Source organism: Macaca mulatta, chromosome 20 (assembly GCF_049350105.2).
Source record: "Macaca mulatta isolate MMU2019108-1 chromosome 20, T2T-MMU8v2.0, whole genome shotgun sequence".
Classification (NCBI taxonomy): domain Eukaryota; kingdom Metazoa; phylum Chordata; class Mammalia; order Primates; family Cercopithecidae; genus Macaca; species Macaca mulatta.
The window spans coordinates 67905815-67918280 of NC_133425.1; the positions used below are offsets into that span (position 1 = coordinate 67905815).

A 12466-nucleotide genomic window follows, 5' to 3' on the forward strand; every position below is an offset into this window, starting at 1 on the left:
GTAAACTGGCCGGGCACCGTGGCTCACGCCTGCAATCCCTGCACTTTGGGAGGCCAAGGCAGGCAGATCACTTGAGGTCAGGAGTTCAAGACCAGCCTAGCCAATATGGCAAAACCCTGACTCTACTAAAAATACAACAATTAGCCAGGCATGGTGGTGTGCGCCTGTGATCCCAGCTACTCAGGAGGCTGCGGGAGGAGAATTGCTTGAACCTGGGAGGTGGAGGTTGCAGTGAACTGAGATTGCCACTGCACTCCAGCCTGGGCGACGGAGTGAAACTCCGTCTCAAAAAATACAAAGATGCAAGTAAACCAAAATAATTCAAGCAATGTGGTACTGGTGAATTCACAGACAGACCAGAACAGTATAATGTACGTATCGACTTCTGTATCTTTCTAGGTATCCATGTATCTTTCTATGTCTCCTGAATGCTAAAGATGAGAATATGCCTAAGAGAATATACCTCTGCTATCTGACATTCTTCTTATCTTCAGCTTTCTGGTTCAATATTAGGACTCTCGGCTTTTTCCTCATGGGAACAAGATGTCATTTTTCCTCATGGGAACAAGATGATTGCAAGAGGCCCAAACATCATGTCCTGGCCGGACATGGTGGCTCACGCCTGTAATCCCAGCACTTTGGGAGGCCGAAGTGGGCGAGTCACCTGAGGCCAGGAGTTTGAGACCAGCCTGGCCAACATAGCAAAACCCCATCTCTACCGAAAGTACGAAAATTAGCCAGACATGGTAGCATGAGACTGTAGTCCCAGCTACTTGGGAGGCTGAGTCAGAAGAGTGGCTTGAACCCGGGAAGTGGAAGTTGCAGTGAGCCAAGATAGAGCCACTGCGCTCCAGCCTCAGCAACAGAGAGAGACCCTGTCTCAAAACAACAACAAAACCAACCAACCAAACACCATGTCCTTACATTAAAATGCCTAAAGGCAAAAAACATGGAGCTGTTTCTTCTGAGACCGGACTCCTATCCCGATCTTGTGTGATTGAGTAGTTAGGTTGTCCAGAACAGCAAGAAATGTCTATTTCTTGATTAAGATCTGCTCCAATTACAATTGCTGTGTAACAAATTGCTCCCAAAACTGAGTGGATCAAAACAACCATTTTACTTTTCTCCTGGTTTTGTGGGTCAGAAATTCAGTAAGACCATGGCTGGGGAGTTTTCCCTCCCGCTCTTTCATCCTGGCTGGGTCTTTACTCATCTGTAGGTTCCTGTTAGATTTCCAAAAATTATTCGCTAACAAGGTCAGCAGGGGGCGCTGGCTGTCAACTGAGAGCTTATCTGTGGCTGTCAACAAAGCACCTAGGCATGGCTCCAGCCTCAGCAGAGTGGCATTTTTCATAGGGTGGCTGTCTCCCTCCAGAATGGGCAGTTCAACAGAACTAAGTAGGGGCTTCAGCCTTTTATGTCCTAACTTTGAAAATCAGATTCAAGGGGGAGGGCCGGGTATGGTGACTCACTCCAGTATTCCCAACACTTTGCGAGGCTGAGGTGGGCAGATCACCTGAGGTCAGAAGTTTGAGCTCAGCCTGGCCGACATGGTGAAACCCCTTATCCACCAAAAATACAAAAATTAGCCGTGCACAGTGGTGCATGCCTGTAGTCCCAGCTACTGGGGAGACTGAGGCAGGAAAATCACTTGAACCCGGGAGGTCGAGGCTGCAATAAGCTGAGATCGTGCCACTGCACTCCAGCCTGTGCAAAGGAGCAAAGATTCCATCTCAAAACAAATAAGTCTTGAAACTAAAAATCAGGGACTCTCAGCAAGCAAGAAGTGGGGAAAAAAAAAAAAAAAAAAAAAAAAAGTTCCTGTCTCCAAAACAAACAAGAAATATATATTTTAAATTGTGTGTTACTTATGTATAGGAGTAAACTGGCAGAAATTGTCTCAACTTTATGAAAACTTAAGGAGTAGTGAATACTATTTCCCCTCCCTAGACCCGATGCAGTTCGAGGTTTGTTTTGTTTTGTTTTGATTTTTGAGATAGGGTCTCACTGTGTTGCCCAAGCTGGTCCCAAACACCTAGGCTCAATCAGTCCTCCCACCTCACCTTCCTGAGTAGCTAGGATTACAGGCATACACCATTGCATCCAAAGTTCTAGTATTTTTAAAACATATGTAGGTATATTTATTCAAACATTTTTGTTGTTGAAATGTGATTTTTTATCTGTTTAATCTCTGTGTTTCCAATAGAGGAATGACTGTGAGTTTAATTCTCCTTCAGTTACGTAAGTTTTTACCATACAGACATATTTTATATGTCTATTGGATATTTATTAGGAGCATTTAAGTGCATGTTATTTCTTCTGGAGACATTGGGGTTTTTTTTTATTATATAGGTCTCCCTTTGATCCTGTTGACACTTTGTATCTTAAATTCCATTTTATATTAACTAAAGGAAGTTGACATACTGATATTATTTCTATTGTTTGTTCTTTTTACTTTCAGCCTTTTTTATGGTTTTGCTTAGAGTTATGTCTTGCAAGCAACATATAACTGGATATTTAAAAAACCAGATCTAATAATGTCTATCTTTTGATACATGACTTTACTATGTTTATATTAATTATGATTACTGATCTATTTGGACTTACTTTACCATATTATTTTGCATTATTTGTTATAATCCATTCTCTTTATCTACTTTCCACATTGTCAAATTGACAGGTTTTGTGGTTTTTTTTAAGGTTCTCTGCCTCTTGGTTGGTTGGTTGGTTGTTTTTTGAGATGCGGTCTTGCTCTGTCACCCAAGCTGGAGTGCTGTGGCATGATCACAGCTCACTGCAGTCTCAACCACGCTGGCCTCAGGTGATCCTCCCACCTCAGCTTCCTGAGTAGCTGGGACTACAGGTGTGTGCCACCACGCCTGGCTAATTTTAAAACTATTTTTTGTAGAAACAGGGTCTCACCGTGTTGCCCAGGCCAGTCTTGAATTCCTGGGCTCAAGTGATCTGCATGTCTTGGTCTCCCAAAGTGCTAGGATTACAGGTGTGAGCCACCATGCCTGACCACTTCTTGTATTTTTTAATCTTTGCTGGTTTAGAAATTATACAATGTATTTTTTCCTCTTTCTCCTCTTCTTTTTCCACTTCCTGCTTCTGTTCCTCCTTTTCCTCTTCTAATTCTTTTTATTGGTTACTTTTAATTTTTAACACGCTTTTTCTCTATATTAATTTTCTAAGAATGTTTCTTCTGCCGGAACATGACAAAGAATTAGCAATGCTTTAACCATTCTTTTTTTTTTTTTTTTTTTTTTTTTTTTTTTTTGAGACGGAGTCTCGCTCTGTCGCCCAGGCTGGAGTGCAGTGGCCGGATCTCAGCTCACTGCAAGCTCCGCCTCCCGGGTTCACGCCATTCTCCTGCCTCAGCCTCCCGAGTAGCTGGGACTACAGGCGCCCACCACCTCGCCCGGCTATTTTTTTGTATTTTTTTTTTTAGTAGAGACGGGGTTTCACCGTGTTAGCCAGGATGGTCTCGATCTCCTGACCTCGTGATCCACCCGTCTCGGCCTCCCAAAGTGCTGGGATTACAGGCTTGAGCCACCGCGCCCGGCCGCTTTAACCATTCTTGAGTAACCTCTCTCCCAATTCCCATGTTTTAAATTACTCTCTAGTGGTTTGGTTTTACCGTTATGTTTTTAGATGCACAAAAAAGGCTTTTCCTTTCATAATTCACAGTTAAATATATTAATAATGTAGTGATTTTTCTGTTTATTCTAGTTTTCTGTATTCTTTGCTTTTTGTTTGTTTGGTTGGTTGGTTGGTTTTTGAGACGGAGTTTCACTCTTGTTGCCCAGGCTGGAGTACAATGGCACTATCTCAGCTCTCTCAGCTCACCACAACTTCCGCCTCCCAGTTTCAAGTGATTCTCCTGCTTCAGCCCCCCAAGCAGCTGGGATTACAGACATGTGCCACCACACCCAGCTAATTTTGTATTTTTAGTAGAGATGGGGTTTCTCCATGTTGGTCAGGCTGGTCTTAAACTCCTGACCTCAGGTGATCCGCCCGCCTTGGCCTCCCAAAGTGCTGGGATTACAGGTGAGGTCCACCGCGCCCAGCTTAGTTTTCTGTATTCTTTTTGTGGCTTTTTTTTTTTTTTTTTTTTTAAGACGGGAGTCTTGCTCTGTCACCCAGGCTGGAGTGCAGTGGCGCAGTCTCAGCTTACTACAACCTCTGCTTCCCAGGTTCAAGCAATTCTCCTTTCTCAGCCTCCCAAGTAGCTGGGATAACAGGCATACGCTGCCACGCCTGGCTAATTTTTTGTATTTTAGTAGAGATGGGGTTTCACTCTGTTGCCCAGGCTAGTCTCAAACTCCTGCTGTCAGGCAGTCTGCACGCCTCACCCTCCCAAAGTGCTAAAATTACAGGCATGAGCCACCGTGCCCGGCTTTTTTTTTTTTTTTTTTTTGAGATGGAGTCTCGCTCTGTCGCCCAGGCTGGAGTGCAGTGACGTGATCTCATCTCACTGCAACCTCCGCCTCCTGTATTCAAGCGATTCTCCTGCCTCAGGCTCCTGAGTAGCTGGATTACAGGCACCCACCACCACGCCTGGCTAGTTTTTGTATTTTTAGTACAGATGGGGTTTCACCATGTTGGCCAGGCTGGTCTCGAACTCCCGACCTCAGGGTGATCTGCTCATCTCGGCCTCCCAAAGTGCTGGGATTACAGGCATGAGCTACCGCGTCCAGCCAGTTTTCTGTATTTCTTATCGTTACTCTGGGCTTTTTTCTTCTTGTTGAAGTAGCTCTTTTAATAGTTCTAATGAGAAGTGTGTGTCCATCTTTACTCTTAACTCATAGTTAGCTATTTAACTGGATAGAAATTTTTTGTTATTTTTCCCTTAACACGTTGAAGATTTTAATACATTGCCTTCTGCCTGTGGAGGAGTTCCTAAGCAGAAACACTGTGACAGCTATATGGCTGGCTGGTAACACTTCCGTTTGGCTTGCAAGAAGACAGTAAGCACAGGCGGATTTATTTTCTTAGTAGACTGACCCTTTAATAAAATGTCCTTTATCTCTAGTAATAATTCTTGTCTTGAAGTATATTTTGTCTTACATTATTAGTACAGCCACTCCAGCCCTTTTCTGATTGCTGTTGACATGGAATACCTTTTTCCATCTTCTTAGTCCAGTGGCGTGATCTTGGCTCACTGCAACCTCCCGGGTTCAAGCAATTCTCCTGCCTTAGCCTCCCGAGTAGCTAGGACTACAGGCACGTGCCACCATGCCTGGCTAATTTTTGTGTTTTTATTAGAGATGGGGTTTTGTCATGTTTGCCAGGCTGGTCTCGAACTCCTGCCCTCAAATGATCCTCCCACCTTGGTTCCCAAAGTGCTGGGATTACAGGCATGAGCTATCACTACCTGCCCATCCTTTTAATTTCAGTTCATTTGTGTCTTCATATCTAAATTATGTCTCTTGTTGACAGAATACAGCTGAATTAGGCATTTTTTTGGTCCATTCTGCCAATCTCTGTCTTTTAATTTGTGAGTTTAACCTATTTACATTTGATATAATTACTAATAAGGGGAGGTTTGTATCTGCCATGTTGCTATTTGTTTTCTGTCTGTACCGTATCTTTTTTGTTCCTCTGTTTCTTTATCACTGCCTTTTTTTTTTTTTATCTCCATCACAAATGGGGTTCAACAGTTACCCACACCTACTGGCATAGAATCTCCCAGTGGACATCACTGCCTTCTCTCTGTTAAATGGATATTTTCCAGTCTACCATGTTCTTTTGTCATATCTTTTACTATATCTTTTTAAATTATTTACTTTATGCCTCCCCTGGGGATTATAATTAAAATTCTAATTTATGACAACCTAGCTGGATTACTATCAACTTAATTTCAATAGTATACAAAAATTTCACTCTTATAGCTCAGTTCCCTTCCTGCTCCTTTGTGCTACTGTTGTCATACAAATTACATCTTCATGTATTGTGTGTCCATAACATAGATTCATAATCACTGCTGCATGTAGTTATTTTTTAAGGCAGAAATGGTGCAAGCTATATATTTATTTATGTTTATGTTTACACTATTTTTACAATTTTTAAAGTTATGGAAAAAACTATAACATTTACCATCTTAACATTTTTAAGCACTCAGTTCAGTAGTAGTATATGTATTCACGTTGTTGTGCAACAGAGCTCCAGAGCTTTTTCACCTTGCAAAACTGAAACTCTACACCCATTGAACAACTTCCTGTTTCCTCCGCCTTCCAACCCTTGGCAGCTATTCTGTTTCTATGCATTTGATTACTTCACATTCCTCATGTAAGCAGAACCATACAGTATTTGTCTTTCTGTGACTACCTTATTTCATTTATCATAATGTCCTCAAGGTTCATTCATGTTGTAGTACGTGTAAGAATTTCCTTCCTTTTTGGGCCAGGTGCAGTGGCTCACACCCATCATCTTAGCACTTTGGGAGGCCAGGGCAGGTGGATCACCAGAGGTCAGGAGTTCGAGACCAGCTTGGCCAACATGGTGAAACCCCAATCTCTACTAAAAATACAAAAATTAGCCAGGCATGGTTGTGGGTGCCTGTAATCCCAGCTACTTGGGTGGCTGACACAGGAGAATTGCTTGAACTTGGGAGGTGAAGGTTGCAGTGAGCCAAGATTGCGCCATTGCACTCCAGCCTAGGCAACAAGAGTGAAACTCCATCTCAAAAAAAAAAAAAATTATTCCTTTTTAAAGCTAAGTGATTGGCCAGGTGCAGTGGCTCACACCTGGAATCCCAGCACTTTGGGAGGTTGAGACAGGTGGATCACTCGAGCTCAGGAGTTCAGGACCAGGCTGGGCAACATGGCAAAACCCCATCTTTACAAAAAATACAAAAATTAGCCAGGTGTTATATTTAGTACATTCTCATGCTGCTATGGAGACATGCCTAAGACTGGGTAATTTATAAAGGAAAGATGTTTAATTGACTCACAGTTCAGCATGGCTTGGGAGGCCTCAGGAAACTTACAATCATGGCAGAAGGGGAAGTAAACACATCCTTCTTCACGTGGTGGCAGCAAGGAGAATGAGTGCCCAGTGAAGTGGGGAGCACCTTATAAAACCATCAGGTCTTGTGAGAACTCGCTCACTATCACAAGAACAGGATGGGGGAAACCAACCCCATGATTCAGTTATCTCCACCTGGTTCCTCCCATGACAGAGGAGAGGATTTTGGAAACTACAATTCAAGATGAGATTTGAGTGGGGATACAGCTAAACCCTATTAGATGTGGTGGTGTGTACCTGTGGTCCCAGCTACTTGGGAGGCTGAGGTGGGAGGATCACTTGAGTCAGGGGGATGGAGCTTACAGTGAGCTAAGATCTCACCACTGCACTCCACTCCAACCTGGGTGACCCAGCAAGACCCTGTCTCAAAAACAAACAAAAAACTAAACTAAATGATATTCCGTTGTGTGTGTGTGTTTATATACACCACTTTTTTTGTTTGTTTTTTAGATGGAGTCTCTGTAGCCCAGGCTAGAGTGCAGTGGTGCGATCTCGGCTCACTGCAACCTCTGCCTTCTGGGTCCCATTACATTAATTTCTTTTGGGCTGGATTATTATTTTCCCTCTCCCTCCCACTCCTCTCCCTAGCACTGCACCTCCACACACACATACCATCCCTCCCACCCCTTCCACCATAAACACCATCCCTGACTGGTTTTGCTACTGTTTTCATTCCACCCCTTCACATCTGTAGTCTAGAACTGGGCCTTATTATATGGAACTTCGGAGCTCCTATTTTTCAGTGAAATTAATGAAACTAGGAGTGTTGCAGATCTTGTCATGAGTCTTGGATCTCTTGACTCAGTTGCCGGTCATGAAGCTGTCCTTTTTTTCCTCACCTGCTTACTATAAATGTGTAGCCCTACAGAGGTGGTTTTGTTCTGACGTATCCTTTCATGAGCTCCAGCCTCAACCCTAGCTTCTAGCAGTGAAGTTGGTTTTGTCCCGCCCTTTCCTGCACCCAATGAAACATTTTGAGTTTCAGTCACCCTACAAAAGTCAAGCTCCCGCTTTTGTACTGCCTTCTTCCAGACCAGGAGCTCAGTACTCCTGTGGCTTCTACCTCCCTCTCACCACCCGGTTCTCTCATTCTGCTTCTCTTCCTCAGAAAGGTTTATTTTGTGTTTAAGCCCAGCAAAGTCTTTTTGGTTCTTTCTTTTTAGATATTATTTGTAGTGCCTCCATATTTGGCGTAGAGAAAGTGCTCAGACTATGAATTTACCAAACTATTTTGAGCAGTAGTTTGATGTAAACTTTTGAAGAGTAAAAGATGTATCAAAACTCTTATAAAGCTAAAACAACCATTTTTAATTTTAAACTCGCATACCGTATAAATTATCCTCAACAACCTTTTATCCTAAAATAACAAAAGAATCTTACATGGACACATTTGTGTGGTGGTAAAAGAATTCAAATAAAAGAATTACAATATCTGAAAGCTTATTCACAGAGGGGTTGAACAGAGGCTTGGGAGCTGTTACGTTGCTTGTTGCTGGGCAAATCACATCTTAAACTGGTGCACTTTCCGAAGAAAATCTCGTGTATTTCCTCTTCTAATTTCTCTTTTCAGACATCTGTTTTCCTCCATGATTGTCGAAAAGTTCACCCAGGATTATCTGTGGCTTTCAGTTGCAACTCGGCATCCCTGGAACCAGTTTACAAGGGTCCAACGGCTGTCTTGCTGCATGACACTGCTACTCTGCAACATGGTCATCAGTGTTATGTTCTGGAAGATAAACAGCACCACTGCCAAGAGAGATGAGCAATGTACGGATGAGCCCTGATGTGTGTTGTTTGTAGTAAGCAATCTTTTTTTTTTTTTTTGGCAGGGTCTCACTCTGTTACCCAGGCTTGGTCTGGAACTCCTGGCCTCAAGTGATCCTCCTGCCTCAGCCTCCTGAAATGCTGGGATTACAGGCATAAGTCACCATGCCTAGCCTACTATGTAATACTTTTACTGTATTCCATTCTCCTTACTTTCAGGGTTAGAAACAGAATCATGTTGTGTGATATGGTTTGGCTCTGTGTCCCCACCCAAATCTCACATCCACCTGTAATCCCCCTGTATTGGGGGAGGGACTTGCTGGGAGGTGACTGGATCATGGGGGCAGTTTCTCCTATGCTTTTCCCACGATAGTGAGTGAGTTCTCATGAGATCTGATGGTTTAATTGCTTGAACTGAACCACGGAGGCAGAGGTTGCAGTGAGCCGAGATTGCACCACTGCACTCCAGCATGGGTGACAAAGCAAAACTCCATCTCGGGGGGGATAAAAACAGTGCGTGGCAGCTCCCCTGTCACTCTTCTGCCGCCATGCAAGATGCCTTGCTTTGTAAGGCATGTGAAGTGTAATGCCACGTAAGGTGCTTTGTAGTGCTTTGTAATGCTTTGTGATGCCATGTAAGGTGTCTTGCTTCCTCTTCACCTTCTGCCATGATCGTAAGTTTCCGGAGGCCTCCCCAGCCATGACGAACTGTGAGTCAATTAAACCTCTTCTCTTTATAAATTACCCAGTCTCAGGTAGTTCTTTATAGCAATGTGAAAACAGACTAATACATTGTGCCTTCATTTTTCCTCCACTGCCCTGGCATTAGAATACTCTAACAAATGTTCTCGGTGTTCTCATTCATTAACAAATGAAGCAGTATTAGGAACACAACGTGGTCTTTACTGCCATGATAATTTTATCCCGCGATAAATGTAGTTAACTTCCTCAGTGAATAGTTAAACCTAGGAGAGGAATGGCTTTGCGATTATGTTAATTGTTGACAATAAAAGTTGACGTCACGCTTTTCTTTCAGTGGGTCCATTTGCTGTGGCCTGGTCTGAGCTGCTGATCAGCATCCACACTGCTGTCATCCTCTTCCCCATCAATCTTGTCATTGGGCGGCTCTTCCCGTTGATTGAGCCACAGGAGACTCTGCCCCTCTTTCCTCCCGTCCAGGCCTCCTGCCTCTCAGATGCTTCTGCTGAGCCTCTCTCTGCCACAATGGTAGTTGAGGTAAGTTTGATATCAAATTTTATTTTATATTTTATTTTATTGCTTGCTTATTTGTTTTGAGATAGGGTCTGGCTCTGTTGCACAGGCTGGAGAGTGCAGTGGTGCAACCTCAGCTCACTGTGATAGCTTCAAACTCCCGGGCTCAAGTGATCCTCCCACCTCAGCCTCCCAAGTAGCTGGAACTACAGGCATGTGACACCATGTCTGGCTTTTTTTTTTTTTTTTTTTTTGTAGAGACAGGGTTTTACCGTGTTGTCCAGGCTGGTCTCAAACCCTTGGGCTCAAGCCATCCTCCCACCTTGGCCTCCCAAAGTGCTGGGATTAGAGGCATAAGCCGCCACACCCAGCCAGTATCAAATTTTCAGATAAATTATATGCTCCCGGCCGGGCATGGTAGCTCACACCTGTAATCCCAGCACTTTGGGAGGCCGAGGTGGGCAGATCACGAGGTCAGGAGATCGAGACCATCCTGGCTAACACGGTGAAACCCCGTCTCTACTAAAAAGATAAAAAAAAAAAAAAAATTAGCCAGGTGTGGTGGCATGAGCCTGTAGTCCCAGCTACTCAGGAGGCTGAGCCAGGAGAATCGCTTGAACCCAGGAGGCAGAGGTTGCAGTGAGCCGAGATCGCACCACTGCACTCCAACCTGGTGACAGACCAAGACTGTCTCAAAAAAAAAAAAAAAAAAAAAAAAAAAAGACATGCTCCCCCCCCTTCCCCACGCAGTGGAAGAGAGCAGTGGGAAGAATCTCATGGGAGGCTGTCAGGGTCCTGTTACCTGTAATACATTTTTCCCAGTTCCTGTCCCCTGAGCTGTGATCAACCACACGCTTAGCTTTTACTCTTGATGATTAAGTATTCTGAGAACTAAATGGGAGTGCATGGGCACTACTCTGGCCTTGCTTTAGTCTTTGATGTTTGATCAAATTGTCTCTTTTTTCATTCTGTATTCTCTCATAAAACTGGTATTGAAGCTACGGTGAGCTGTGAGGTGACTGCTTTCTGAAAAATTCAAGGAACATGAAAAATTGCGGTTCTTCATGCTAAGCAAATCCCCTTCTGACTAAAGGAAACGGCCTTACCACCTGTAATTGCTACAAATGCTGGGTTAATGAAAAACAGGCTGATTTTTCTCATCTTGGTCCTACATGCAGGAATTAAAGGAAACTGTGAGATTCCTGCTCAGGAGAAATACATACCTACTCTCCAAGTGTGAGCAGCCGCCATGGAGTTCTTGTGACGTTACTAAGCTGGTGAAACTTTTATCCAGCCTCATATCATCTCACTTGGAGGGTCAAAGCTGTCATCAGCAGGCAGAGCGCCACTGGGCACGCGGTAAACTTCAGTAGATTTCAGTAGCAATCTTCCATCCGCCTCCACTCCCTTGCATGTCTCTTACTTTGTTACTCATTCATAACCGACAGGCCTGATACAACCTTCTGGTTGTTTTAATTTCCTTAAGCTTCTAATATAGGGTTGATAGCTTTGTTCCCGTTGATGATTTCTAGACAATCTATCTCTATCTGGTGATACAAAGTACAGGATTAAGTAAAAAACAGAAGCCAGGCATGGTGGCTCACGCCTGTAATCCCAGCACTTGGAGAGGCCAAGGTGGGCAGATTACCTGAAGTCAGGAGATCAGGGCCAGCCTGGCCAACATGGCAAAACCCTGTCTCTACTAAAAATAAATGAGCTGGGCGTGGGGGCGGGCGCCTGCAATCCCAGCTACTGGGGAGGCCGAGGCAGGAGAATTGCTTGAACCCAGGAGGCAGAGGTTGCAGTGAGCTGAGATCGGGCCACTACACTGCAGCCGGGGCAACATAGTCAGACTCCGTCTCGGAAAAAAAAAAAACACAGGTCGGGCAGGGTGGCTCACACGTGTAATCACAGCATTTTGGGAGGCCGAAGTGTGCAATCACCTGAGGTCAGGAGTTCAAAACCAGCCTGATGATGTGATGAAACCCTGTCTCTACTATAAATACAAAAATTAGCAGGGGGTGGTGGCACATGCCTGTAATCCCAGCTACTAGAGAGGCTGAGGCAGGAGAATCAGTTGAACCCGGGAGGTGGAGGTTGCAATGAACCAATACTGTGCCACTACACTCAGCCTGGGCGACAGAGCAAGACTCCATCTCAAAAAAAAAAAAAAAAAAAACCAGAAAAAATGTTTTCTGTATTAGACCCACATATCCTATCTGCTTTGTCGAAGACTGTTGAAACTTGTCATCCTTTTTCTTTTATGAGATGGTGAGATTATGAAATTTATGGATTCTCAAATACGATTTGAGTCTCCTGGGCACTTACTAGTATAGGTCACATGTACTGCCACTCTGGTGAAGAACTCAGTAAATAGGTTTTAAAAGTCTTTAGATCAAAGCTTAGAATTTTACAATTGCTACAAAATCACCGGCATCCTCAGAGAAGATGGTAGTACTGC

General features: G+C 43.9%; 2 protein-coding genes across 2 annotated transcripts in view; both read left to right on the plus strand.

The window, feature by feature from the left end:
* The window catches only part of ZNF821 (zinc finger protein 821), a 166489-nt gene that overhangs the window by 55594 nt on the left and 98429 nt on the right, over window positions 1-12466 (plus strand). The gene's annotated exons all lie outside the window — the stretch shown is intronic.
* PKD1L3 (polycystin 1 like 3, transient receptor potential channel interacting) overlaps window positions 1-12466 on the plus strand; it is an 88970-nt gene that overhangs the window by 45767 nt on the left and 30737 nt on the right. The window contains 3 exon segments of the mRNA XM_077984471.1: window positions 8600-8796; window positions 9830-10029; window positions 11184-11364. Coding sequence (XP_077840597.1) covers window positions 8600-8796; window positions 9830-10029; window positions 11184-11364 — 578 coding nt within the window.